The 27,235-nt window shown below is 46.5% G+C and overlaps 2 protein-coding genes across 5 annotated transcripts in view; both read left to right on the top strand.

Moving 5' to 3' along the window:
* Nucleotides 1-1,528, top strand: part of dym (dymeclin) — a 54,909-nt gene extending 53,381 nt beyond the window's left edge. For all 3 annotated transcript variants that reach the window (XM_041960917.1, XM_041960915.1, XM_041960916.1), the window contains exon 17: nt 20-1,528. In XM_041960917.1, the coding sequence (XP_041816851.1) occupies nt 20-169 (150 nt within the window). In that variant the 3' untranslated portion in view covers nt 170-1,528. The remainder of the gene's footprint in view (nt 1-19) is intronic.
* A 7,960-nt stretch (nt 1,529-9,488) lies between these two features.
* smad7 (SMAD family member 7) lies at nt 9,489-27,168 on the top strand. 2 transcript variants are annotated; one of them, XM_041959671.1, is made up of 4 exons: nt 9,490-10,987; nt 11,863-11,916; nt 15,443-15,514; nt 26,261-27,168. In XM_041959671.1, exons 1-4 carry the CDS (start codon nt 10,522-10,524, stop codon nt 26,797-26,799), a joined length of 1,131 nt encoding a protein of 376 aa, XP_041815605.1. In that variant the 5' UTR covers nt 9,490-10,521; the 3' UTR covers nt 26,800-27,168. The 2 variants fall into 2 exon arrangements, with proteins under 2 accessions (XP_041815606.1, XP_041815605.1); XM_041959672.1 differs by lacking the exon at nt 11,863-11,916 and having other exon boundaries at nt 9,489-10,987.
* The last annotated feature ends 67 nt before the right edge of the window (nt 27,169-27,235 follow it).

The following is a 27,235-nucleotide window of genomic DNA, read 5'->3' as shown; positions in this document are numbered from 1 at the left end:
TCTCTTTTTGTCCAAATAGAAGTTCCCAGAGCTCAAGTTTAAGTATGTGGAGGAAGACCAGCCGGAAGATTTCTTCATCCCCTACGTCTGGTCGCTGGTCTTCAACTCTGGAGTCGGCCTCCACTGGAGCCCTCATGGCATCGAGCTGTTCAGCATGGACTCTGGCTGAAGCACCTGCTGCACCTCCTGCGTCTTCATCCCCGTTCAGTTTAGGCAAAAAAGACTGACGGCATGTGTGTGTCTGTGTTCGTGTGTGTTCGTGTGTGTTCGTGTGTGTTCGTGTGTGTGTGTGTGTGTGTGTGTGTGCGTGTGCGTGTGCGCTTGTGTGTGTGCATGTGTGTGCATTGCCCTTTATAGTATGTGCACGCTGCTTTGAAAGTGCCTCAACCTTGTACAGAATGGTGTTTTTTTTGTTTGTTTTTTATGCAGCACAACCAATTTCTTTTCCTCATATCATAATAACTCCTCTGCTTCTACACTGTGAAGCTTCATCTGTAACAGTTCTCACAGTAGCACCCACTCATGTACATACAGTCCTGTAGGGAATCCGTATTTGACATGTGAGCAGCCTTACCTGGTTCCACAGCACATGCCAAGTTTCATCTCTTATGTAAAGCGTTTTGTTATACTGAGGAGCTCAGGACACAGGCGATGGATAATCCTTCTTTTGTCCTTGCTTTTGAGGAAAGGGTCAGTTACACATGGTCAACCTTCATTTAGCGCTGCACTGAATGCTTAGAAATAGTACCAACTTAATATTCAAGACAGGCCACACGTCTAGGAAGCTAAAACATACATTTCATGAATAACTTACTGTATGTGGTATTGAGTTTTACGTGTGATCATCTCATAAATTAGTGTTTTATTCTGACGAACATTTTTTCTGACAATGGTGGGTTTGTATGAAACATTTGTGTTTGTTAAATAAAAAAAGGTCAGACAAAGAGAACCAAAAGAAAGTCTCTGTTTTATGGTAACATGCAGGGGTTCCACACTTGAGTCCACCGGTGTTGCTTGGTGGCCACCTCCAATAACCCACATCGAATTATAGTTTAATTAATGCTTAATTTCAGTCCCTGGATAATATAAGCATTCAGCATCACTCTGATTCATGTGATTTCATTGTTGCTTCCAGCCTCATTTATTTGACTTTACCCTGTCTTTGTCGTTTCCATTTTATTCCTAATGGTAACCCAAGGCAAGTACTTAAACTAGGACAAGTCATTAAACCTCCTGTCCTGTTGTGTGTAATTACAGTTGTCTTTGATTTGTCACTTTATTTGCATGTTTAAGTAGAGACTTTGTATTAAATTATTTATTTTCATGTATATTTTTTTTTATATGTAGCCTCTCAAAATGTAAATGGTAGTAGTACTGAAATCATTACTACTAATGAAAGAAAAACGGTGGTACTTTACTTTGATTCTTCCCAGGTGGGAAACTGGCTTTATATTATTACATATAATATGACAACAGCTGTCATTTTGTGACGAATATTACTTTGAAAATAGGAGTTTAAATAAAAATATTAAATCCAAGCAACCAAAGTGTCACATGGTTATTAAGTGCAACACTGTGCTGTTCAGGGAGGAACATGGGAATAAAGGGGGAGTCCAGTGCTTATATAGCAAGCTGAGCTGCCATTTATGATTTTATCAAATAAACCGGTGTCTCCAGTATAGCATCTCAGGGTATTTTAAATACTATGTGTCCTCTGGTCCCTGTCACATCTCTCTCTCTCATGCAGCCCAGTAATACGAGCCTCGACAATAGACACCACCCTGTAAAGTAAAAGAGACATTACTGGACAGACACATATTTCCTATATTGACATCAATATTGATTAGGACAGAGTTCATACATATATTTAGAGTTTTTCAACCAATAGCTGTTAATGTCATTAAAAATGACTTTTAACATTACTGTCACACACCCTTATCTGTGAAGGGCCACTTCTTGCTAAAACCTGTTTCCACCGTGCTCGTCCCTTTTCCTTTTAGGCCGATCTACTCTGATACCCAATTACTGCCGCTCATACGTTGCATGCCACCACCAAATGTAGTCAATCATCCTCTGTGATGTAGTGATGAGATTTTGTAGTGAAGTGGGCCGATTTCAGCAACCCCCCAAGTGGTGGCTGACCTCATTAATTTTGTTCGCCAACATACAATTTTACTGGCATAGGGCGGGTGGCAGGTGCTTATTTAGGACCCTGCATATATCGATGTTTTTTTCTTTTTGGACTCAGCGCTGCCTTGGCTCATTTCAGCTGCAGCACACACAGCACAAAAGAAAAAAAACTTAAAAACCCAACTGTCACATGCTGTTTATATCTGCATCAAAGAATATTAATTAACTTTAGCACTGTATGTGTCCCTCATCTCTTACTGTTGCCTGTTATGGTCGTAGCTGCAGAGGCAGCAGAAACAGAGGCATGAAACCACTTCGGGGGGGAAAAGTTTATGCACAATGGCACCCACTGTGTCGCTGGCGCTCCCACTTCCCAAGAGAATTTCATGCCTTTCGTCTCTATTGTATTGATTTTCATGCCTGAAATTCTCTCATTCTCAAGGACAATATAATGGATGCAATTTGATGTAAAGAATGGCCCATTTTCAACATGGGGTCATGGGTAGGTTACAGTGAGTGTGCATGCCCGAGGACAAACCGTCCAAAACAGCCTCTTTTTTTTTCCGCTCTCACCTGCTTCCAGCTCTATTATCGCCGTGCCAGATGGTTGAAGAGAGGTTTTCACAAAGTGACATGGCTCTCCTTGTTCCTTCATGGTGGACGGGGTCACCTTACCATGGGTTCCTGTTTCAGGTGACAGCAGGAAGATGGATGGAGCAGGGGATTCTGGGATGGGTAGTTTATTTCCTTTAGAGACTGGTGTGTTTACCTCAAGGTCTAGGTGAGATTGCGTTGCAGTCTACCAGCGCAGCATGGCTCCAGATGCAAAGGTCACACCCGTATCAGCATCTACTGAGTGATGTAAAAAGTAGGGCAGCGGAGACCGGTTTGCTGAGGTGGCTCTGTGCTGGTAGTACTGGTTGCCCCTAGTGACATGGAACTCATTAATATGACAGATCACCATGGTAACGATGGAAGGTCGTTAGGCTCAACGTTTTTAGGTTCAGGTCACAGCAAGGGGGAAGCTCGCTCACAGCATGAGAACCGCACTGAGATGAAGATAGAAATATAAAAAATATGAAAATGAAAACACTCAGTTTCACTCGCTGTCATTCCCTCCCACAGATCTTCAGTGGAATGAAAACAGAGTTTCAATGGGCTGAACCGTCAATGGAAAAACAAAGGCAAAATTGACAAAGAGATATGAAGCAGAGACAGACTGTATGAAGCTCTTGATGTCTGCGAGATACCAGCTAACCTACATTAGTAGTCACAAGTTACATGTTTGCATTTTACACTGGAACTATTTTCTGTTTATGAGTGATCAAATTACTTGGCTCATATTCTTTCTAGGTCACCCATCGTTTAGCTTTTTACATGGAGCTGCTTAACAGTTCATCAGATAGAAGCTGATGGATCCCCAGAGGATGAACCCTACTGACTTTGGTGGTCCCCTGGCTTTAGCACCACCAGCAGGTCAGAGTTATCACTTATCTTATGAAACATCTCAACATTTGCACAATGGATTGGCCCAAAGTTTTCAACAGACATTTGTGTTTCCCAGACAAAGTGTCTTTTGGTGGTCGCCTGACTGCGGCATCATTAGACTGACATTTGGGGTTCTGAGTGAAATATCCTAACAACTGCCAAGAAATTTGATACACAAATTTATGTCCCCGGAAGGATGATCTGCTGCAACTTTGGTGACTAATTTTTATCAGAACCATCAACAGGGCAAAATTTGTGAAAATGACTTTCCGGCAGTCTCAGTTGTACTTTGTGTTTACCTTATCCTGCTAACATGCTAAGCTAAAGTTCCACCTACTAAATATGACTGTCTACATTGTCATTCTGAGCATGGTAGCACACTGACATTAGCATTTAGCCTGAAGCTTTTAAACCCTGCAACGTGTAACATGATGAAAATATAAAAACGTTCTAGAAGCCTGAACAAACAGACTAAAAACGTTTTCTTTGTAAAGCTTAAACTTTCATGGGGTTATATATATATATTTTTTTTTTTTTTTGCAAAGTTGACATTTTGCCAGAGGGTGTTGAAAGAGGAAAGCTTGTAGAAGTGTATCAAAAATGGAAGGGTTCATCCTCTGGGGAGGGCATGGCTGTGCTCATTACATGTCCTGGCAATCTGCCTGGTACATGTTGATGTTTCTTGTGTACAAGTAGATATGTTGGCAAGAAGTCAGTCTCATGGGATCCATGAACATCCAGTCCACATTTAAATGCAATCATCACAAGTGTCGGGCGGACGGAGACTGACTGACACTGCTATCGCCGTTTGTAGACCAATTACACGTATGCAGATCTTCAAAACTGTTTCACACTGATGGCCTATAAACAGAACTGGGTCACCGAGGCCTGCGGCTACTTTGATAAGATGTCACAAATTGAATCCCTGAACGAAACCAGACTAAAGGAATGTGAATGTGAAATGACCTGTTCCATGCAGTGGAGATGTGAATCTCACATTGAAAAGCTGTTTTAACGAAACCCCTTAAGTAAGAGAAACCCTCATACACGAAACATGATGCAGGTGATGAAATGGCGTGAATAAAATGCTTCTTACATGGGAACTATTTTAGGATAGAAGATAACTGCTTGTGATGGTTGGCGTCATATGTGTAGTCAGTCAGATCAATTCCACAACATTGCGTAGCTTTAACGCTAAGCAGAGCCACCTCGTGAGGCCTTTACACAGGTGGCTTGACTGTGTGTCAATGAGTTGTGAGCAGTTCAACCAATTTAAGTTTAATAACTAAAAGAGTAATGTTGATGTTCATGTGAAAGGTTTTCTGAAGAGGTTAAGCTATCCAGTATTTTACAGTGAAGACAAAAACTTGTCAAACAGTCATTAAAGTCATAATTTTCCACAGCAAAAATAGTTTTTCCACCCCTCTCTACCATATTATTAATCATCTCGCAGCCCCTCGGATGTGTTTTGTCACCTTTTTGGAGGGTCACCACCTCCTGTAAAGGCGCTAACATTTCCATTTCTTTATGTCATTTTTGTATGACAGTATAATGCTAATTTGCCTCATGTTTCTGGTCATATTTGAATTGAAAGGCTCGCCTTCCTTGTGATGTGCATATCCTACATTTATGGATAACACCTGGGAATCCTTGCTGGAACACGTTTTTATCACTCGGTTTGTATCATTTTGTGCTATCTGAATACCTTTAGGTTTTGGACTGTTCGTCTGAAAAAAGATTTAACTTGACGACATCCCCTCCGGCGTTTGTGTGAGTTTATTTTACTGTTTTCTGACATTTTCTGACATTTTTTCTTCATCTCCAGCCGCCAGCGGCAGCTCATTACGCTCATTTTCACTTTAGGAGAAAATAAGACAAATCGTAGCTATGTAGAAATAAAACTCATTGACTTCCTTTTAGACAGAGAGAGCAGGGAGTCATATGACGTGACCTTTGTTGTCACTGAAAGGTCAGCTAAAAGGTGTGTAAGACAGCTAGATCTGCCCTGATATTGTAATTCTGGGTCCAGTCTGTGTCACTGTGTGGCTCACATCATCTCCTCTCCCTCGTTTCATTATGGTGGAACCACAGCTGGAGACGCTGACAAATGATAGATTTTTTTTTTTCTTTGACACAATAAAATGAGAACAGAAGCACATCCGGCTTCTTGCTTTTCACCCCAGGATTTTTTAATTTTCAATTATGCAGTGACATTTACCAATGTGGGTGTTTTCGCTCTTTCCTGACAAGATATCAGATGTGCAAGTGGTGAAAAAAGTCCCCTCTATCTTTTTAATTAAAGTTGTCTTATTTTTTATTGTTCTTATCTTAGCAATGATGAGCTCCCTGTGTGCTGCCTTCACCCTATTCTGAGCACTGTGGTTCAGACAGAATAAGCCTTTTTAATTGCATATGCATGACCCCTTGTCTGGAAGCAGTCACTGTGTCAATAAATTATAGTAAAGGCCAAGACTGCTATCTAGAATATTAATCATCCTTCTTCCTCTATCGTGCTGTTTTACTCCACTGCATTCCCTTTCGAATCGGCTCTGTGGGCCACAGGATAGACTGTAGTGAGGGACACTGAAGTTTTTACTGTATGCTGGCTGGAACCCAAAAAATGTACACTTTTCCTCAAAATATTCAGATTTACAGAATTTAAGTAAATCATCTTGCATATCAAACCTTATGAGATTATTGATTTAATTGGAAAAACTATGGGAAAAAAGTCCAAGTATCAAAATATGTAGCCATATAATATCATATATATCCATTAGAATCAAAGGACACAGATATCTTAAAGTTACAAAGAAAAGTACAAAAAGTATTGTATGCACCAAGTGTAATAAATTAGAGCAAACATAACAAATTCAATTCTTCTTTTAAGCTGAGTGGCTCAATTTGGTTGAGATTCTGTATCCAATATGTGCAAAAGAGGGAGGCTGACCATGGCCCTTCAGCGACATTTTAATTCTGGGAAATGGAAAAAATGTCAGTGTTTTCTGGAAAAAATCAATTAAGAAATAGTTTATGGACAAAATAATCAGACAGGAATGTCCATTTCTGGCAAACCCAGCTAATTAAATACCTGAGCAGTCAAGGTGCTTCATCACATTGATGCAGAAGTCATATATTCAGCCAATAAGCCATTAAAATGTGCTGCTCATTGATTTTCAACACTGTCCACAATGTCCTATTACAACCAGCGATATTAAACACAGAGATTCCTTGCTATAAATGGTGTGATAAAGTCTTTAACCACTGACTAATTCATATAATCTTACAGGATATATCAGCATATCGTCCAGCTCTATAAGGGACTGTATGAAAATTATTGGTAGGGAGGAAAGGATCAGAAAAGAGGGAGGTTATTGACGTTTTCCTTTTGGCTGAAGGTAGAGCAGTTTTATTTTTTGTTGGCAAACTTTCGCTTCTTTCTCATCTAAAATTACTATTTCATTTAATCCTTCCTTTGCAATATGAAAGTTAACTTCAAAAAGACAACTTTCATTGTCATAGTTCTTAAAGGTGCACATATACAGTATGCAGAGGACACTTCTGTCCCTTGAAATGTCCATGGTTTGACATTAGAAGCTCCGTGAGGGTGTTGTACTTTGAATTAGAGCACACAGTTTAACATGGTTCAGCTGAACTCAATGAAACATTTTTACTCTCTTGGCCACTTTCAGTTTTCACACAGTCCCTAATACATCTGCAGCTGAAGGCTCCATTTATCATTTCCAGTATCTTTTTTGTGAAGTGGGGTTTGACATGAGTCAAGTCAAGTGTTGTGGCTCAAACATGGCGCTGCAAAACTCGAAAGAAAACCCGGCCCTGCCGCTTTGTGCAGGCTCCAACACAGACGGGCTCTTGCAGCCAGACTGAAATGGAAAACGGTTAGATAAAATTGGCTACTTCCTGGAGTCTGGAGAATAGTCACACACACACATAAACGGAAGGGCAGGGAGATGTAGAGAGAGGGGAGGGGACGATGCGCGTCTGCAGCCACTTCCACAATCCCTCTGACAGACCTTTTCCCCTGACTGATTGCTTCCAGACCACCTTAAAAAGCGGCGCAGTCGTCTGAACCGTTTGGGCTCCTGCGCCGGGCTCTTGCGCGGCGCCAGTGGGGGATCCTGGAACAATGTGGGGATGAGCTATAGACTACCCCCATCCACACACACACACACAACTCCGTCCCCCTTCTCCGCACATCTCTCCCATCATCATTATCAGCCACCCACCCCCTTCCCCTGCAGCGACACTGGCTCACTGGCACATTAACATAGTGCTGCCTGCACCTCCTCCCCTGGACTACTGTCTGTCTGGGGAACACAATTAGGCTGCGGAGGAGACACACGCATACATATTAGAAAAAATAAAAAATAAAAAAAAGTATTCATGCAAATGTGGCTCACTGTGACTGAGGGCTGCTGGAAGTGTCTGAGGTCCTCTGGAGGGCTGCAGCCACAGTTCTGTTGTTTAAAATGAGATTATTCCTACAGAGTTTGGGGTGTTTTATAATTAAGGTGGTTCTGGTTTACGGGTTTGTCAAACCATCTATAGCCTTTTTATTATGTGTACATTTGTAAAAAAAAAAAAAAAAAAAGAAAAAGAAAAAATAAATTAAACCACCACACTGCGTGTTAGTGTATGTCCCTGTCTCTTAAACTGCATATAAAACCGTAAGATGATCAAATCAAACCATTTCGCCTGTCACAATAAATATGGATTTATTGTATAAATACAGTCAATAAAGTGGGCCGATTCTATTACAGATTTACTGTCAGGCAGGAGAGGAAACAGGTCTTCGGCCGATGGAGCGTTTTGCTGCATGAATAAAGAAAGGTGGAAACTGTTGTGTTGATAATTAAGACTCAAAGGACGCTTGTGTTTGTCTTACCTGAGAGCTGCGCGCCCAGAGGGCGGCAGCAGCGCGCTCTCATCTGCGTTTCGGACAGCCGAGTGTGGCCTTTTAGCCCTCAGTCAGGTCTCACAGGCACAAATTATCTCTCCCAGCTCTTTCGCTTGTGATAGAAAACCCCAGCCACAGTCCTAAAACCCTAACCTGAACAAGGTCCAACTAAAAGTTTAACAGCTATTTGGGTATTAGTGCTTTTTGGCCTGAGAGGCCGAGGTCAGGGCGAATTAATTTCCATAAATCCAGGGAAAAGTATGCTGATAATCAGCATGAAAACAGCAAAAAGTTTTATTATAGGATTATTCGGACTGTTGCCGTCCATACACGAATTTGATGGATGTCCTGCTCCATTTACACACACTCTTAGTATGCTTACTTTCTTCAACATAAATGGGCTGCTAATCAAACACTGGGCAAACGCTTCAGGCAATAAGTGATCAGGCGTAAGCACCACTAAAATTGCCATTAAATAAAAAAAAAGGTTTTGGCCTTTTTGTTTGGTTTCACGCCATTTAAGATCGTTGAATAGAATAGATCGTTGAAGCCCGTGCGCTGAAAATAAGCTTTAAAAGAGTAGAGAGTGCCTGTAGATGTGTCTTCTGCAATTTTACCACTAATTCAACATTCATCAGTTTAACAGAAATTAGTTGGAGTTTGTACCTTTTGGCCCATCTGCTGCAGTTTCCCAACCTCGTCATCCTTTTCTCAACGTTACACTTTGTCAACTTTTTCTGGGAAATGTTAACTTAACTTTCCTATTTTACCACTTTGTGTGTGTGTGTGTGTGTGTGTGTGTGTGAGAGAGAGAGAGAGAGAGAGAGAGAGTGTGTGCGTGCCTGTGTGTGTGTGTGTTGTGTGCGCGCTGTGGGCTCTGCTTGATCTGTTGTTTGCGCAACACAATCACATTTCTTTTAAGCGACAGGGTGTCTAGACACACACGTGACCGGGCGCGTCAATGCGCACTGGAGACTGGAGACGGAGCAAGGGCACCCAAACCATCCGCCGCCTCGCTCGCAGACAGAGAGCCTTTTACCCCCCTCGAGATCACTCGTCGGCTCGCTTTCTGCCACACTCAGACACGGAAACTTCGTGTGAGATACGAGGTTGGATTATTTTATCCGAGAGGGATTCGGCGACTAAAATAGGCTGCAACAAGGCTCGGTGCGTGGACGTAACCCGAGGGTCTCTCTCTCGCTTTCTCCCAGGCTTCTAACTCAACTCGGGTGAGAGAGATTCAGTCCTGGATTTGCTCTCTGGCTCCTTGGACGAGGCTCATTCTTGCCAGCAGACCACATCCTCAGCAGACGAGTGGCATATTTAGACGATAACGGATAAAAAAAGCCTCCACAAGCCTGGTGGAGAGCCCTACTCTGTGCAGTCGGATCAAGGATTTTGTGGATTAATGCTCTTGAAGACACAGCGGCGAGCTTCGGTTTCCACGGGATAATTGTGATAGTGTTTAGGCTTAATTAGGCCCCAGTTTGTCTGATTTCCTCTACGGGTGATGCGCATAGGCAGGGAAAATGTGTTGACAGGGTTTATATGCTGAAAATCGGCACGGAGCGGGTTTTAAAGGGGTCAGCTCACGGCGCTAGGCTGCACATCACCAAGTGAATGATTGTAACACATTGAGGCTACATGCCGCTGTGTTGTGGCACATTTCCACAGCCGCTATAGAGGCGCACAAGCTGGAAGATTCATTATTATAGGCTCGTCTTGAACTCCTGGAGGTGATGGTTGTTTATCCCCGGAGGACAAGCTGACTGTCCCGTGAACCTCCGCTGCTTTTCGTTGATCAAGTCTGCAGGAGACGACAACAGAGACTGGCGTATGCTACAGATTTCCTCCGCTTCTCCAGCTCCCAGTTTTTCCACCGTATTTTCTCAGGCTGCTTGTCATTGCCTGGACTCGGATCCCGGAATCTTCATGATTTGCGGACACCATGCTCGTTTTTTAGCCGGGGAAACCTCTTTTCGTCCCGCATGTTTAGGACCAAACGATCGGGGCTCGTCCGGCGACTCTGGAGGAGCCGTGCGCCCGTGGAGGGCGACGGGGAGGCGGATAGAGGGACGCATGGCTCCGGGGGCTGCTGCATGGGCAAAGCGACAAAGGTGGCCAAGTCCAACGCCGGGTCGGAGGCTGAATTGAAGGCGTTGACCCACTCGATACTGAAAAAGATCAAAGAGAAACAATTAGAGGTGCTTTTGCAGGCGGTGGAGTCCAAGGGGGGTGCCCGAAGCCCCTGCTTGCTCCTGCCCAGCAAAGTGGACGCCAAAGTGGGTCAACAGTCTTACTCTCTCCCCATGCTGCTCTACAAAGTGTTCAGGTGGCCGGACCTCAGGCATTCCTCGGAGCTGAAGAGGCTGTCTTGCTGTGAATCCTACGGGAAACTCAACCCAGAGCTCGTTTGCTGCAACCCGCACCACATGAGCAGACTTTGTGAACTCGGTGAGCTGGATTATGATTATTCTAATAACCTCGTCCCCGCAACAACAAAAAAAAAAAGTTCTGAAATTGCGTTCGGGTCCCCGGTGGTCGGGACCTAATTTTAAATCAAGCACACATTCAGACACCGTGTCATTGTGTCAGAGAATTACCAGGCTCTTAAAGAGATAATTAGCCTAATTCAAATGACATCACCTCTCTTGGCACGGTTGTCTTGTGTTTCCATAAGGTCAAACTTGACCGATGTTGAAAGCGTGCCAAGTGCTCCTCAGCACACTGCCATTAAATTAGAATTTGGCGTTTCTAAATCTCCTATAATTTTCAAAAACCATGATTTTTTTAATCGCTCAATATGTTAATTTCTCGTGTTTAGACACTTTAGGCGCACTTCTTTGCTCTTCCTTCCAATTTATATCAGGATGTTTTCAACTGCCACCAAAGCCCCGCTTTTCAAACCAACAGCTCATCTGGTATTTCAGCATTTCACAATTGGCATTTCCAAAGTGCAAAGCGACTCATCCCGGGCTTTACAGTCTTTCCACGGTGAAGTTTCCAGGCCCTGTTTGTGTCTGTGTGTGCGTGTGTATATGTGTGTGTGTGTGCTTGCTTGGCGTCCCGGGCCAAAAGAGGCCCGTATCTCAGTTTGTCCTAGACGCTGATAGTGGCCCTCCTGGCGCCAGGCGGCCCCCTGTTTATCTGCCTGCCAATGAAAGGCAATAGCCGCCCGGCCAGCCTCCCTGCCTGCCTCTCCAGGCTGAGCTGACAGACACAAAACCTTTTCCCAGAAGAATGACAACTCTTATCATAAAGTTTAGATCTCTCCCTTGCGTTTTTTTTTCTCATGCTCTGCCTTTTTTTTCCCCCTCCCCTCCATGCAGAGTCCCCTCCTCCTCCATATTCGCGCTATCCCATGGACTATCTTAAACCACCAGGTGAGCTTCATATCTTTATTCACAAAGACATAAATTATTTATTGTCTGAAACACTGTTGTTTTGGCAAAACACACGCACCTGAAGGCCATCTTGTATTCATGAATGTTTATGTGTTGTCTGTATGTCTGACATTACAATGCATATAGCCTTAACACACTACCCCTGCAGTGCATTTGTGTGTGTGTGTGTGTGTAGGAAACAGCTCCATGTTATGTTGTGATTTATGATAGCAGTGGAGTGGCACGCCTGGCTGGCTGGGCAGTTCTAGCATGGCTGGCAGCCAGGGCAAAGCAGCACAAAGTTGAGATACCAGCTATAGACTGACTGGCATGTCACCAGGGGCACAGTGTGTGTGTGTGTGTGATGGGGGGAGGGTTGTATGGGTGTTTGTTTGTGTGTCCATCTATCTATTGTGAATCGCAGCACAGACAGCGGCGTCTCTGGAGCCAGCCAGCCTTTATCAGCTGAATTAATCAACCGATTAAGGTTGAGGGCTTGCGTGTGTGTGTGTCACCGTCCCACATCTCTGTCTGGATGTGTTTGTTTTAGAGTCTGGGAGAGAGTATTTGTGTATGCATGCACGGTTCTTCCTCTTCTTTCTTTTCTTTAACAAGCTTTGGTCTTGCTTAATTGTTTTCCCGCTCCACCTGTGCCAGGCTCCACATGCTGCTGTGGTTGTCATCCGATTCCCCAGTGCCGGAAAGTGGCATCAGGTTATGTCATCGCCTATTAAGTCGGTTTTGAAGTGTGTTAAATTTCAGGCTATAACCAGAATAGTGTGAGACTCTGCTGGGCAGTTTCTCTTCATGTCACAGAGAGGCTGGCAAAGATGCATAACCCGGGGGTGCAGGACCTTTAAGACCCACGGTTCTTAATTTTCTGAGTTGCTCCCTCGCTCTTTTGCACGTCTACCCCTGTCCTGCTGTCTGTCAGTGCAGGAAAAGCTCAGAGTCAAACAATGACCGGTCAGCCGACCAGCCAGCCAGTTAGTCAGGAGAAGGAGAAAGTGGCTTTCAGTGAGTGGAAACAATAGGAAGTCATTGCAGCTGCAGCTGTGGTTCCTCAAAGCCCCCCGTCTCTCAGTCCTTTATCCACCAGACCTCACCTGAAAAGCATTTCCAAAACCTTAGAGACAAGCTGAATTTATCTGAAATGTTGAAAACGAAGTGATCCACAGTGAAATCCTCCTCAGCCTACTCCTGACGCGCAGGCAGAGCTAGCGTAGCGTCTTTGTACGAGTTCCGCTGGAAGCGTTCCAGTGACGAAAGGAAGCAAGAGGGTAAATAGGAAATGCAAGCTGGATGCAGACAAAGGAAATGGTTATACAACCCGTGTTACCACCCTGTTCCCCTCCTCTAAGAGCAAAGTGAAGAACTCCAGTTGGTTTAACTGTGTGGGAATTAAATGCTGCCGGCTGGAACCGAGCAAGGCATGGGAAATGTCATTAGGTGGCTCTTCGGTCTTTCAAGTAGAGTTTTTCATACTCGAAGAAAAGTTCTGTTATGCCGTTATTCAAAGTCGTATTTCTTCGCAATTTAACTGCCGCAGACTCGAGCTCACCTGTCGTGCTATTTCCTCATTTGGTAGCATTCAGTCAGCGCAGCTGCAGTTGTGGTTAATCAAAGAAGACTCTGTCTGTCTGTGTCTCTGTATTGGTGAGGGAGGCTGAAAGACAACATATATTAATAGGACAATGGAGCAGGCTCGGGGGTACACACACACACACACACACACACACACAGAGAGAGAGGACAGATGAGCTTATCATGCAGAAAGACAGGGGTTTTCCCCCAGGGCCTCGGGGAGCTGTCAATCATCAGCCTTCCCATTACTGGAGGCTATTACAATTTGCTGCACTATTCTCTGTATTTGCTTTATATTTGGCTGTTTTAAATCATCATGGTGTTCAGAAAACCTGCATACTCAACTTTCAGACGTTGTAAAAATCTGCATGAGGCGGAAGAGCGATGGATTTTATGATGATGGTTTTATGATTCCAGTGAGCAGGAAGTGGGGTTATATGTGTCAGGGTGCCTGTCCGCTCCAGCAGCGGCGGTCAATATGAAAGCAGCCGAGACGTAAAACGCTACCTTGTTCCAGCTCTGGGGAATATAAATCACACACTGTTTGGCTCTTTCTCTCTGATGCCCCCTCAGCCCTGTGGTCAGCTGTGAACTGTTGCCCGGGAGACCAGGGCAAGGCTGCTGGCAGCCAATGAAAGCGTGGCAGGCTGGGCTATGCCCGTGCATCTCGTTAGGGCGACCACAGCGGCACGGTCCGTGTCCGGACGGGGGCAGGGTGGCAGGGAGGAGGGCTCGCAGTGAAACCGCTCTGGTTGCTGTTTCTTTATTACTTCATAGCTACTGCAGCTCTGCTCGGTCAAACAGGAGGCCAATGAGACGGAGAGTAGAGGTATTTGACCATCCCCCTCCTCCTCATATGTGGATTAAATGCATACGGACCTCCTGCTTGCTGCATTTCTGCAGTAGTTGCAGTAAACTTCAGTTAAATGGTAGTTGGTGCTTTTTTAGCCCCAGTAATGTGCAATGAAAAAAATCAGAAAAGACTGCACTTTACAGCCATAATTCAGTCAGAGTGGAGGTGACCACCGCCGCACACTGTGGTCCAATGGATTCAGTAGGTGTAGCGCAGCGTTGACGTGCAGCGAGAGGAATGTATCATTAGTGAATACCAGGCTACCAGCGGCAGCTCTGCAGCAGAGCTAGCCTGCTCCCAGCGGCGTGCTGCTGCGCTCCACACACATAGCGGTTTTGTTAAAGCTCCATTCAGGTGTCATGTTGAAACTAGTCCACATTACGAGTCTTACAGGGAGTTTAAGCATTCAAATGCAAAGAGAGGGAGAGAATGAGTAGCTTTTCCTCTCTTGTCTGCCTGTTAAGAAAATTTACAGTGAACAGCTTTCAAGGCCCCTCGAAGCTCCGTCTGCCGAGGCAATCACAAACACGTTTAACTTACTTCGCTGTTTGCTCGGATTTGCAATTTACCTTGAATGCATCAAATTTGTGGCTGTTTCACGGCTATTTTTTTCTGTCCTTAGAGAGAAAAGGAGAAACAGGGATCTTATCAAGAGACTGCTATTAGACCAGTTGTGATCTCTATTAAAACCGGAGACCCAGAACACAAAGTGTTGCATTCACAGTCATCTACTATTTGATCTGTGTATGATTATTGATAAGGGATCAGAAGCCTCCAGCCCCAGTCTTTAGCAGGAAGAACACAGCTCTGTGCAGATCAGCAGCTCGCCCGTGCAGAGATGCGGGGCTAACGTTCCTCCTGAAGCAGAGGATTATGGGGGATTATCAGGGGTGTAAGAAACTCGCCTCTGTAAGTCCCCTCTGTGTGTGTGAGTGTGTGAGCTTCGTCGTCAGCGTCTTCATTAGGCATTGATTTCACCAGAGTGATTGACGGTCTCACAGCTGCTGCTTTGCCTTCTCCCCTCACACACAAACGCATGCAGGAACACACACAGTGCTAATTCAGAGTGTCTCGTTCTCTCTCCATTAGATTCTCCAGACTCTGGACCCTCATCCAGTGATACTGGGGGAACGACATACTCGGCCCCTGTGGGGCTTTCAGGTAAATATTCCTCCAAATAGATTTCCTATTCCCATTTTCTTGTCTTTTTCCAATAATGCCTCCCTTTTCCCAGCCATGCTATTTTCCTCTCCTGTTTTCATCTCCTGTGCATTCCTCCCAACACACATCTCCCCTCCATACTTGTGATGATGAGGCAGTGATTGTGGGGGCCCCTGCTTCCCCTCTGTAATAAAAAAAAAAAAAGCCAGCGAAGGAGGGTGGTGTATTTCTCCCACATCCACATAAATTCCTCCCTCTTGGCTCTTTGAACAACGCTCCTCTCTTCTCCTCTTCCTCTCCCCATTCCCTCTCATCCCTTTCCGTGTCATGTTGTAATGGAAGACAAACACGCTGAACCGTTGTTTGGAGAAGAATATGCTCTGTGCGTGCGGTATTGTGGGGGAGGGAAAAGAAAGGGAGAGGGAGAAAAAAAAGCAGCGAAAAGAGGCTTCCACTGACATGCGAGTGTTTGTTTGGGTGTGTTTGTGTGTGTACAGGGGACGTCTTTGTGGACAAGTTAACTCTCCTCTGGGCTCGGTGTGTGGATAAGAGCGAGACACAGGCGCCTTTCTTTCTTCCATCTCTCATGCAGGACGTGTTTCGGGCTTCCTCAGCTTTTCTCCCGTAATCCCCTTTGGCAGCGTTGCCTTCCTCGCCCAGCGCCCTGTCCGCAGGCTACAGAATAAGATGGTGTTCATGAGAGACAGAGTTTGCTCTCCACTGCTTGAGATTGCTCTGTGCTGCTTTGTGCTTGCCTTTGCTTCAGATGGTTCTCATTACTGGGCCTTTAAAGCCTGTTTTATGTCAGTTGGTGTTGGCTGCCCATTTTCCCCCCTCCTTTGTTTGGCGGTAGGGGGGGTCGGGGGTGGTTCAGCCTGCCTCCCTGCATGCATGCATGCATGTGTGTGTGTGTGTGTGTGTGTGTGTGTGTATCCTTAGATGGGGGAAAAGGTTGTAGCAGTGCTTATGAGAACAGAGGAACTAAAAATCAGTCTCTCCTCTCCTCCCCCCTCCTCCGCACCTTCAGATGGACACTAAAAGTCCTCCCTGTGTGCATTAACTAAAGACACATTTTAGACCCAGTTCAAACTGTGAAACCCAAGAACTGGAGTCTTAACAGGCGCCCCCCGTGCTCCCTCCCTTACTCCATCCCTCCCTCGGCAAGGCGTACACACTACCCTCCTCCCCTGTTTTCCTTCCTGGCGAGGATGACATGGCAGCGGCGGCCAGCGCTCCAGTGAATGGGCCTCCTCAGTAAAGGCAGCAGAGGTAGAAAGGCTCGGGGCGGGATGGCCGAAGCGCTCTGCCCTCATGATTTCCCTGGCAAACCCCAAAAAAAGGGGAAAAAACGGCTCCACTCCTCTTCCCCTCCTCCCCGCTGGTGCTCCCTCCCTCTCTCCTCGCTTCCCTCCTTTGCTCCCTCCCTCTGGGGCGCTGACAAAAGAAACATGGCTCTCCCAGAGGCCTGCTGCTGACCTTCTAATTCACTCACTCTGCCCTTTTTATGTTCTTCTCCAGCCATATTTACAGAGAGGAAGAGGGAAGAGAGAGGAGGGTGGCTTTGAGGGAAGGAGAGTGGCAAAGACTTGAAGTCAGCAAGAGTTGCACCGCTACTTTTTTTCTTTTTTTTGCATTGCAGTAGCATAATTAAGAGCTTGTCGACTTTAAGAAAAGGCTGGAGTGTATAATTGGTAAAGCAGCCCTGCTTTGGAGTTGCACGTTAGCAAGAGCGGAAAATGGCCCAAAAGAAATTCTCATCCTCAACCTCGCCTGTTCAAACGGAGCTGATCAGATGAGGTTAAAGATAACATCCTCTTCTCCAGTGTTTCGTTCTTTTATCCTCACCGTGTATCCATATCGGAAAAAGCCAAGACCATCCAGGCTGCAAGGAGTTAAGTGAGCTGCGACAGCGACAAGCGCAAATGCAAACTAGGCTGCCTGCCAGGCTACCAGCTCCAAAGCTCCTCTCGCTGGCTCACGTCATCAGCTTGGAACAGAGCAGAGAGGAGAGGAGAAAGAGGGTGGGGGGGGGTTGATGGCTGGAGGCCTGGAGCTGGGTGTCGGGGTGCTGATCTCGGTTTGATCAGGGGCGAGGGCTTAGCTCAGGGGTTTAGGTTCACCCAGGAACTGAAGAGAGAGATCAAGAGGGAGATTTGGAAATGGGAGCTCGGGTCAGCGTTAAGAGGCCGCCGGATTGTTGGTTATGAATCTGCGGAGTGTTAAGTAATATTTAAACTTGTTAGAGACGAGATCGTTTACAAGCAGCTCAGGTGGCACCCACGTAGCCGGATGTCCATCTTGTCGAGCTCACAGGGGTCAAGTTTTTGGAGCGTTGTCTAAATAAAAGACCTCTGAGGTTTGAAAGACGGCGGTTTATGGCTGTGGGTGTTTGTTTGTGATGGCTCACTATCATTTTAAAATCTTTTGATGCGAGCGCTGCTGAGTTGTGGTACTGATACATAAACAGTGCTTTGACAGGTTTCCCATTTTGTTCACTTAACAAAAAGAATCCAAGTGATCTCACATGTTGAATGCGTCCAAAATTGGCAACATTTTGAATGGAGTCTGGTGCAACCTGATCAAAGAGTAAGTAAACATGATAATGACTGTTACCAGACGTGGTTTCTGATTATCGTGGCCACATTTCAGTCAGTCCAAAGATGTATTGAGGATAAACACCCAACCATAGTGTGTACATGCATCTGCTCTTCTTTAAAGGCGATTTATAGACGTCTGTTCGTGCCTAGCTCTTATTGGATGTGTAGCATCGGTTTGTGTGTGTGTGTGTCGGTGGCGTGCCTGCTGGTGCCATCGGGGACTGACCCGGAGTGCCTGTGTGTAAGAGGATCCAGTGGGGCTGCAGTGACACGTACACACACACGCGCGTTTTCACACACACACACACACCAACGCATACACAACGGGCAGGCAGATAGAATGACCTGGTGCGAGCCCTGGCGCACTGCCGACTGTCACACAGGCGCTTCCTCCCACTGCAGGTTAAATTTAGGCTGAGTTGTATTCTTACACCACCAGCCAGTCACCTCGCTCGACAGACAGTCGGCCAGCCCTTCAGTCAGTCAATTAGTCATCCAGTGAATCGGCTGGAGGTATAACCTTCATCAGGGGCTCTGACAGAGATTAAATTTAGTCTTGGCACCTCGGCTCATTAAATCAAACTAGTTCTGCTGTCATATGGAAGGCCCCGAAGAAACGGCCCATTTTCGGTGCAAACCCAGTGAGAGAAAAGACCCGCGTGTTGTTTTTGAAGTCATTTTTCACATGAAGTGAGGTTTAAATGATCACCAGCGTATAACGTCTTTGGAAGCCGGCTTCCAGCAATTGACAGCCCGTGTCAGGAACACAGCACCCTCAGTCTCCGTCTCTCTCTCGGCATTCCTGCCTTGTTTGGGTTAGCAGGGAAAGGAAAGGGCTGCGCAGGATATGACCTCATGTCTTTGAGGAAAAGGCGAGCGGACAGGGAGGCAGCCGAGGCCTCTTCGTGACAGAAAACAAACACTGGCGTGCACCGGCTAGGAAGGTGGAGGGAGCGAAACGAAGAAGAAAAGTGAACATTTGTTTCGACAAAGATAGAAATGTATATGTAGCCCGTTAAAACCAGGAGTGGCTCGTTTAAGGGACGCCGTCTTCCCCGTTAATCTGTTTCTGCTGTGAATCTTCTGCTCGAACAGTGAGAGGAAGGAATGAAGAGGCAGAGAAGATGGCGGCTTTGGGTGGAGGGAGAGATGGCCGGCAGCTCTGCTCTGTTCTCTGTAATTTGGAGGCTGTGTGTTCAGCCAGCGAATTGAGCAGAGCAGCGCCGGGCCGCTCCGTGCCGGGCCAGGATCTCTCATTACTCCCCACTTCCTCTCCTTGCTCGGCAGCCAAGCCGCCTCTTGGCAAGGGACTTAATTTTGGTTTTGGCCGTCCTCTGTTCCCCACCCTGTGTCATTATGCTGCACAAATCGAAAAAACAGCACGCGGAGACAGTGGAGGATGGAGAGAGGGGGAAAAAAAAAGACAAGAGGAGAGTGTGCCTAGCTTGCATGTGTTTGGGTTTCATGCTAAAGATCTGTGCCCTCTAACTAGCTTTTACAGTTGCAAGCATTAGCCCACCTTAGCATAGCCGGTTGATTGAAAGGTGGGTTATGCAGATTTGGCCTTGAGCCAGACCTGGAGGGAAGCCCAGAACAGGATGAACATTGTTTTGGTTTGCAGTCACTCTGTGGAAGTGGATTTTGACATTACCTCAATGTATGAAGATATGAGAGAGAGAGAGAGAGACAGAGAGAGAGAGAGAGAGGGGGTGTGTGAAGGAGAAAAGAGGAGAAAGGAAGGAAGGGAGAACCCCCTCCTCCCCTTTTTAGCTGGATAAAGACGGAAATGGAAATGCATGGAGACACATTCCTGTAAACCTGTGTGTGTGTGTGTGTCTGATTTCTTGTGTGACACACAGTACTGCTGTCTCCACCCTCCCGCCTGCTCATTCATGTAGTCAGTTTGTCTCTTGTGCTCAGACTGGAGGGGTGTGTGTGTGTGTGTGAGTGAGTGTCTCAGCCCTGTCAGAAACCACATCTCTATCACAGACTCCAGCGCTGCTATAACCCGACACATTCACAGACATACGCAGGTACATAATTATTAATAACAGAGCACCAGCACAGCAGAAGCTTGGGCCGAATGCAACTGGCTCTGCTGGTTGTCTGCCTCTTTGTTTGCTGTGTTTAGTTCCCACGGTGTTTCAGCACCTCAACAATGAGGGTGATTGTTTCGGCTTGTCTGTCCATCTGTCCGTAGCGCCGTGTGTGTGTATGTAAATGGCTCAGAGATACCGAGCCGGCGAGCGATCTGCTGTTTGCAAAAGTGAGCTAATGACATCAGTGCAGCCTGCCTGGCACCCTGTAGCCAACTAGCTTGTGTTTATTTGTCCTGTCACCCTGGGAAATCTGGGCTGCAGGGGATCTGTGTGTGCGTGTGCCTGTGCCTCTGTGTGTGTGTGTGTGTGTGTGTGTGTGTGTGTGTGTGTGTGTGTGAGAAAGAGGGTCAGCATGATGAAGTGTTGGAATAATAACTTAGCAGGAGTCAGAAGGAGGAGTTACAGGGGAATAAAACGTCCTTTAGTGAAAAATCGTGCTGCAGTTTTGTGATAATGTGGAGCCAAATGCAAGATGCCGCCGAGTTGATTACGAAGCATTCCTGCATTTTATCTCAAACTGAGAAAAACACGGTGCCTGAGCTGCATCAGGACATGTGCATCATGTAATTATAGCAGAGACTTCCACTCAGAGAAAATTATACAGTAGATGGAGGCATTAGGAAAACATGCGCCATTTCTTCTCCTTATCTCCTCCCGGTCGTGGCCGGATGGTTCATGTTAGAGATGGCGTGTCTGCAACTCATTCTCTCTATCTGTGTTTCTGCGAGGAGTCAGATCTGCAGATAGCGAAACTGTGCCACTCCCCTGTGTGGTTTTCCTGCCATCAGGGCTTATTAAGGTTTCCTGAAGTCGGAGGAAGAACTTAACATCATCTTACGTAACCATGAAGAGCCACTTCCTCTGCTAGCTACTAAACCCTCATCGACATACAAGGGCTGAACAATATGTCATTTATTCTTTAAAGTTGTCTCTGCGCTTTTTGTACACATATTAAATCATTTTACTATTTGATACACAATGAAACCGGACAGTTTGCTTGGTTGTGGCATGAGGCTACATCAGCGGCTACTGGCATTACAAACGAATCTGCGACCGAACAGTCGGTGGGTGAGTTGCATTGTGGGTGGAGCAATGCATGCAATGAAAAGGACTGTCTGAATGTTACAGGAGTGTGATGCTAGCCGTGCAAACGTAATTTCGCCTGGGTAAATTACATTTTGGTTACAGGTTGCACTCTCTTCTGCAGACTGAGTCATATACCTTCCCACATTTTTCAAAAAGAAAAAAAAAAAACCCAACCAACCAAAAACAAAAACCAGAGAAAACCAGACAGTGCATAGTTGAAAGCTTAAATGTACAAGGCTGTGTTGTTGTATTGACGCGAGACAAGGACGCTCCTCCTCTTCACTGCACAGAACGGCTGACCTTTCGCTTTCTGAAGGGGTCGCCTGTCGTTGAATTTTGCCGCAGAAGAGAAGTGAGCACAACAAAGGCAACAAGCCCGCTTTTGAGAAGTCTAACTTGTATTTACTCCACAAAAAAAGGACCAAATATTTTTGTGAACACTGTGAGAGAAATGCACCAGCTTTCATTACAGACAGAAACACACACACACACAGGGCTGAACATATACTGCATTGGAAGAGAGAACAAAAGGAATGCCTCCAGGGTGACCCTTGACCTTTGGAATAGACTTTCCCCGGCTCGAGAGAGGGTGTTGACTTAGAAAATAAGGCACCACGAAGAGTCCTTCCTTCCCCCTTGAGCTGTTTCCTTCATGCCTTCCCCATTCCTTTCCTCAGCCGCTGTGTGTGTTTGTGTGTGTGTGTGTGTCTGATGACGACAGGGTCATTGCACGTCTGGGCTGAGAAAGGCACACACACACACACACGTATATACAGGGCTCTCAGGGATCAATACGAGACAGTTCTCAGGAGCCTCCTCGCTATTTACCGATGTTGATAGTGTTGTGTCCAGGAGTGAAGGTTGAAAATTGTGTGTGTGCATGAGGGTGTAGGCGTGCTTCTCCGTGACTGTGTTGACTTCTAAGTATAGTAGCGACCTGGTGTGTGTGTGTGGAGTCAGACAGAGGTAATGATTAACCTTCCAGACTGTGTTTCTGGCCATGAGCCCCCTCCCTTATACCCCCCGGCCGTCCCTCCTCCCTTCGACCAAGTCCAATTGTCTCAGCTAGCGTGGCGTCCACTCTTTAAGACCTTGGACCATTAAAATCCACAGGGGAGCTTGCAGTGTGTGTCTAGTCGCCGAATCTGCCCTCCCTGTGCTGTGGTTTAAACATTTTGCATTGCGCAGGGGGTTTATTTAATCACAGATATTTACAATCTACCCCCAGCACCCCCTACCTCGCAGACCATAAGCTGATCATCCATTAAATACCTAGAAAACAAGGGAGCAATATGCTGTTTTTGTTTGCACAGTGTTGCTAATGGCTAACATCCACATTAGCTCTCAGCAGCTGCTTCTTGCACTTTCTTACACTGCAAAAAAATGCTCTTAACAAGGCCTGTTATTATTATAATCGTCTGCGATCACATGATGCAGTCCACACCAGTCTGCTCCAGTATATGTCAGCAATGATCTATCAACATTTTGGCTCCCAGCTAACACATTTTGAACCAGCGGGGAAATCTTTTAGTTTTTTTGTTTTGTTTTTTGGATGGGGGGCTACGTGTGGACCCCATGGGACAAACCAGACTGGGACAGACCAGCAGCAGACGACTGGCGCAGAGCAGAGAGGGCCGCAGTGACAGATGGCCTCAGGCTGCCAGCTAGCCCGCTTATCTACAGCGAGGAGAAGCTTGAGACACACGGGCTGAGAGGCTGCAGAGCAGACGAGCAGGTGGGGGCGGCAGACAGATAGACGGACTAATGCGTCGATAGGCAGACATCCAGAAAGCAGACAGATGTACAGACAGAGACTGCAGACAGCTCTGTAAGTGTTCAGGGGCTGGAGCTGATGGAAACACACCGTTCCAAGGACAGACGGACTCGGCGCAGACACTCTGACGACACTGTCTGACACACACACACACACACACCTATGTGAGAAGCACCTGAAATAGTGTCAGACCGTAACATGAGGAGCGTGTCCGGCAGACGCCTCGCGCGCAAACACACGACGTGTTAAAAATTAAAATTTAGTTAAATGAGCCTTGCACTTGGAACAAGGTGTGCTGATACACGGCCACTCACATTAGTGAGTGTGTTTATACGTGTGTGCGCGTGTGTGTGGTTATGTGTTCGGCAGCATTACTCAGAGGTGTAAGCTCATCTGCTGTCAGGACAAGCTGTGAACACAGTCTTCACAAGGCTGCGCCCCACAGACGGAGGAGTCTGCCTGTCTCGCTTCCTCTCTGCTGGCCTACTGAACAGAAGAGGTTCGGCTTTGCTTACCTGTAGGCGCAGTTTGAGCCGGACAGGGCGCTGTAACTATAAATATTCTCTAAAATTAGCTTTCAGTCGGTCTCTTATCTAACTGTTGCTGAGGAATGGGAAGAATTCAGGGTAGCTGCTGTCACACTGCTGGACAAAAAGCCCCAAAATCACTTGACTGCAGTGCTGGAAATCAACTACAAGTAACTTCTAGGTACTTAAACTTAACTTGAAATCTTGACTGTATTTTGATGTTTTCCAGTTCGAGAAAATAACCTCCTGATGATGTCATAGTGATGTCATCACAGCCTGCGTTACTCGGGGCAGGTGGCTTGAAAGCTATTCACCAGTCAGGGAGGATCTCATGAAAGAGGCTATCGAGTTGCATTGTGGGAAGTGTTTTTTGAAGCTTGACCCACATTAGGGACTTAAAGTGAGGATGTCTCTGCCGATTATCGACGTTTTTCTTTTTTAATCCGTCTCTGGCAAGACTGAACTTGTAATGTAGTATTTCTACAATGTGACGCTGCAACTTGTACACAAGAAATGGGTCTAAATACTTTTTACGCCACCGCTTCACTCGCTGACCCTTTCAGCTGACCAACATATTTCCCTCTGTTGTTTTTCTGTCTCTCCACAACCCTTCGCTTTAATCCTTCCCTCGCTCGCCTCTCCTCTGCGGTGACTCGCTACCAGGCTGAGTCTCTGAGAGGAGAGGAGAGACGACGAGGGAGGGGAAGCGGGGCAGTTAGTGTAGTCCTGAATAGCAGGGTGTTTTCAGGCTGCAATGACAGGCTCAGACAGGCAGCCGCTCTAATGACCTCTGACGCCAGGCCCTGTCTCTCTCAGCAATAACAAACACACACACAGGGCCCCACAGGTGAGCTCCACCAGCAGGCCCTCTGTCAGCTGTTAAGAAAGTCCAACGCGTCTGTCTCCTTATCAACTCCGGCTGTTCCTGTACGTACATGTAAAGCAGACCAGAGAGCAAAGCTCGGTCAGGATCTGAGGCTCTGAGACGCAAAAGACACTTTCTGTCTCTTATCTGAAAGATAAATGCCCCCCCTTCCCCCCTCCCCCATTTAGTCTAAGGTAGATAGCTGGGTGCTTAGTTTCCCCCAGCACCCCATGAGGACGGATTTACGATAAACTGCCCGAGGCTCAGCCCTGACCAACTTCAAAGAACATAGCCCCTCTTGTTTTATGGAAGGCATGCTTTCAGTTTTTCTCCCCCTCCCCTCGCCCCCCTCCTCGCTGTTTCTGTCTCTCTTCTCCCAGTGTTGTCTTTTCTTCCCCTCCGTCTCCCTGCGTCTAATGAAGGCTAATGACAGGCCGCGGCGAGTCCGCTCGGGCCGGCAGAGATCCTGCCGCATTAACGTCGCAGTTTGTCTCAGACGGGACCTTCCAAATTACCGGTTACATTCACAGCTACCGCCAGATGAAACGAGGAGGGGAGGCGGGGGAGGCTGGGGTCGGATGGGAACTGAAACGGCTCTGAGAGGGGCTCTGTTAATTTTTTCCCTCGCACACGTTTCCCCTCTTCAAGCCTTCTTAACCCTTGAATGTGTCTTTCATCGGGGCTGGATTTGAGTGCGTGTGCATACGTGTGAGAGAGGAAGTGTAAAAGAATGCTGAGCGGCTGGTAGTAGTTGCGGCGATTAGGCGACGACCTCTAAACACGCGAGAGACGGTTAAAAAATCAGAAAAGGAAGCAAAGTTGCAAAAGTAAGAGTCAAAATATGTGAAAGCATTCCTCCTCTTCCCCACCCCGCCCCCTCTTTCTTTCCTCTCGCGCTCTCTCTGTCTCCCTCTATTTCCCTTGCGCCTGACTGGCTCCCACTTTTCTAGCTGGGAGTAGCTGGGAGCCAGATTTCTGTGGAATAGAGATATGAAGGGGGAGAGGGACGGCGCAGGAGGCACACTAAAGGGAGACGGGAGAGGGAGGGAGGGGGTTTGGAAACTGGAGCATGGCCAATGCTACACTTCTTTTACGCTCAGGGGAAACTTTAGACTGGAGAGGCCTCGCCTGTCAACGATTCAGACACCAGGGTTCGATAGTTAACGGCCTGCCTTGCTCGTCGGCTAAGCGCCATGTGCTCCGCCGTTGTGTGTTTGTGCGAAAGCCGCTCTCCTTTGCTCAGTGACTGTGGCCTCGTATCTTTGAGCATGAATCCAAAGATGGTTTCTAATTTCCTCCAGCAGTGCGAAGCACGTTGCTGTGGAGAGATGATCGGGGCAGCGAGTTGACGTCACTACATTGTTGGCCACGCCGCTACAAAAATACAGCGAGCCAGACAGAAGATAAGCGTTTAATGCCTAGACAAATATTGTACTGCGTGTGGACGCTTGCCTGCCAGTGTCTCTGAGTTGCTTCTCTTGTCTGAGGTCCAGGAATTCCAACATGGTTTTCCTGTATGGCAGAAATTGAGGATGGCAGTTTAGTTTTTGGCTCGCGACTAAAGCAAATTCCCTATTTCCCAAAACAGGGATAAGGAAGAAGTTGTGAAGAAGTAACGATGTTGAGAAGTCTGGTGTAGCTGTTGCTTTTGCATTCATCCCTTCCTCCTCTCCTCCCTTTCTCTGCGCTTCTTGATCTCCATATTTAATCGTCTTCAGTGTTTCAGTGTCATCATATCTTGACTGTGGACCTGCACCCATGCCTAACCATCTCCTTCTCTCTCTGTTTCCTTCTTCAGATTCCCTGGCGTTGCAGGAGTCTGGCGATCGGGCCCACTGGTGCGTGGTGGCATACTGGGAGGAGAAGACACGCGTCGGGCGCCTCTACTCAGTCCAGGAGCCCTCTCTGGACATCTTCTATGATCTACCTCAGGGGAACGGCTTCTGCCTGGGCCAGCTCTGCTCTGACAACAAGTCCCAGCTGGTGCAGATGGTGCGGGCCAAGATCGGCTATGGCATCCAGCTGACGCGTGAGCCAGACGGGGTGTGGGTCTACAACCGCAGCTGCTACCCCATCTTCATTAAGTCGGCCACACTGGACAACCCGGACTCGCGCACGCTGCTGGTGCACAAGGTGTTCCCCGGTTTCTCCATCAAAGCTTTTGACTATGACAAGGCCGGCAGCCTGCAGAGGCCCAATGACCACGAGTTCACGCAGCAGCCTCGCACGGGCTTCACGGTGCAGATAAGCTTTGTGAAAGGCTGGGGACAGTGCTACACCAGACAGTTCATCAGTAGCTGCCCGTGCTGGTTGGAAGTCATTTTCAACACCCGATAGCAGCAGCCTTCTTCACCCTCCTCGCCTCCTGTGACCTCTCACGAACAGACTACACCCGCTTTCCTTTTTTTGTTCCAGAGGTTCAACCAGAGAGGAAAAAAAGACATTTTAAAAGAAGAAGAAGAAAGTATAAGATTCTGACGGACTTTGTTTAATAAATGGCTAAGATTTAATTAAATAAAATAAGAAGCGAAAAATGTATTTTATGTTATATATAAATATATTATTAATTGTAAATACGAAGACGTTTTATATGCATCATTATTTATGTATTGTGCAATGTGTTGATGAGAAAAAGAAAATAAGATGCACTTTGCTTAATATAAATGCAAAACAAAGAAATGCCAAAATAAAAAAAAAAATACAAATGACATTTCTCGTCCAGTCTATATTTAATCTTGGGGTTTTGCGCTAGTTTCGTTCAGTTTTTTCTGTT

The sequence above is a fragment of the Chelmon rostratus genome, chromosome 19 (genome assembly GCF_017976325.1).
Source record: "Chelmon rostratus isolate fCheRos1 chromosome 19, fCheRos1.pri, whole genome shotgun sequence".
Taxonomy (NCBI): Eukaryota; Metazoa; Chordata; class Actinopteri; order Chaetodontiformes; family Chaetodontidae; genus Chelmon; species Chelmon rostratus.
This window is presented reverse-complemented; position numbering and strand designations above follow the sequence as displayed.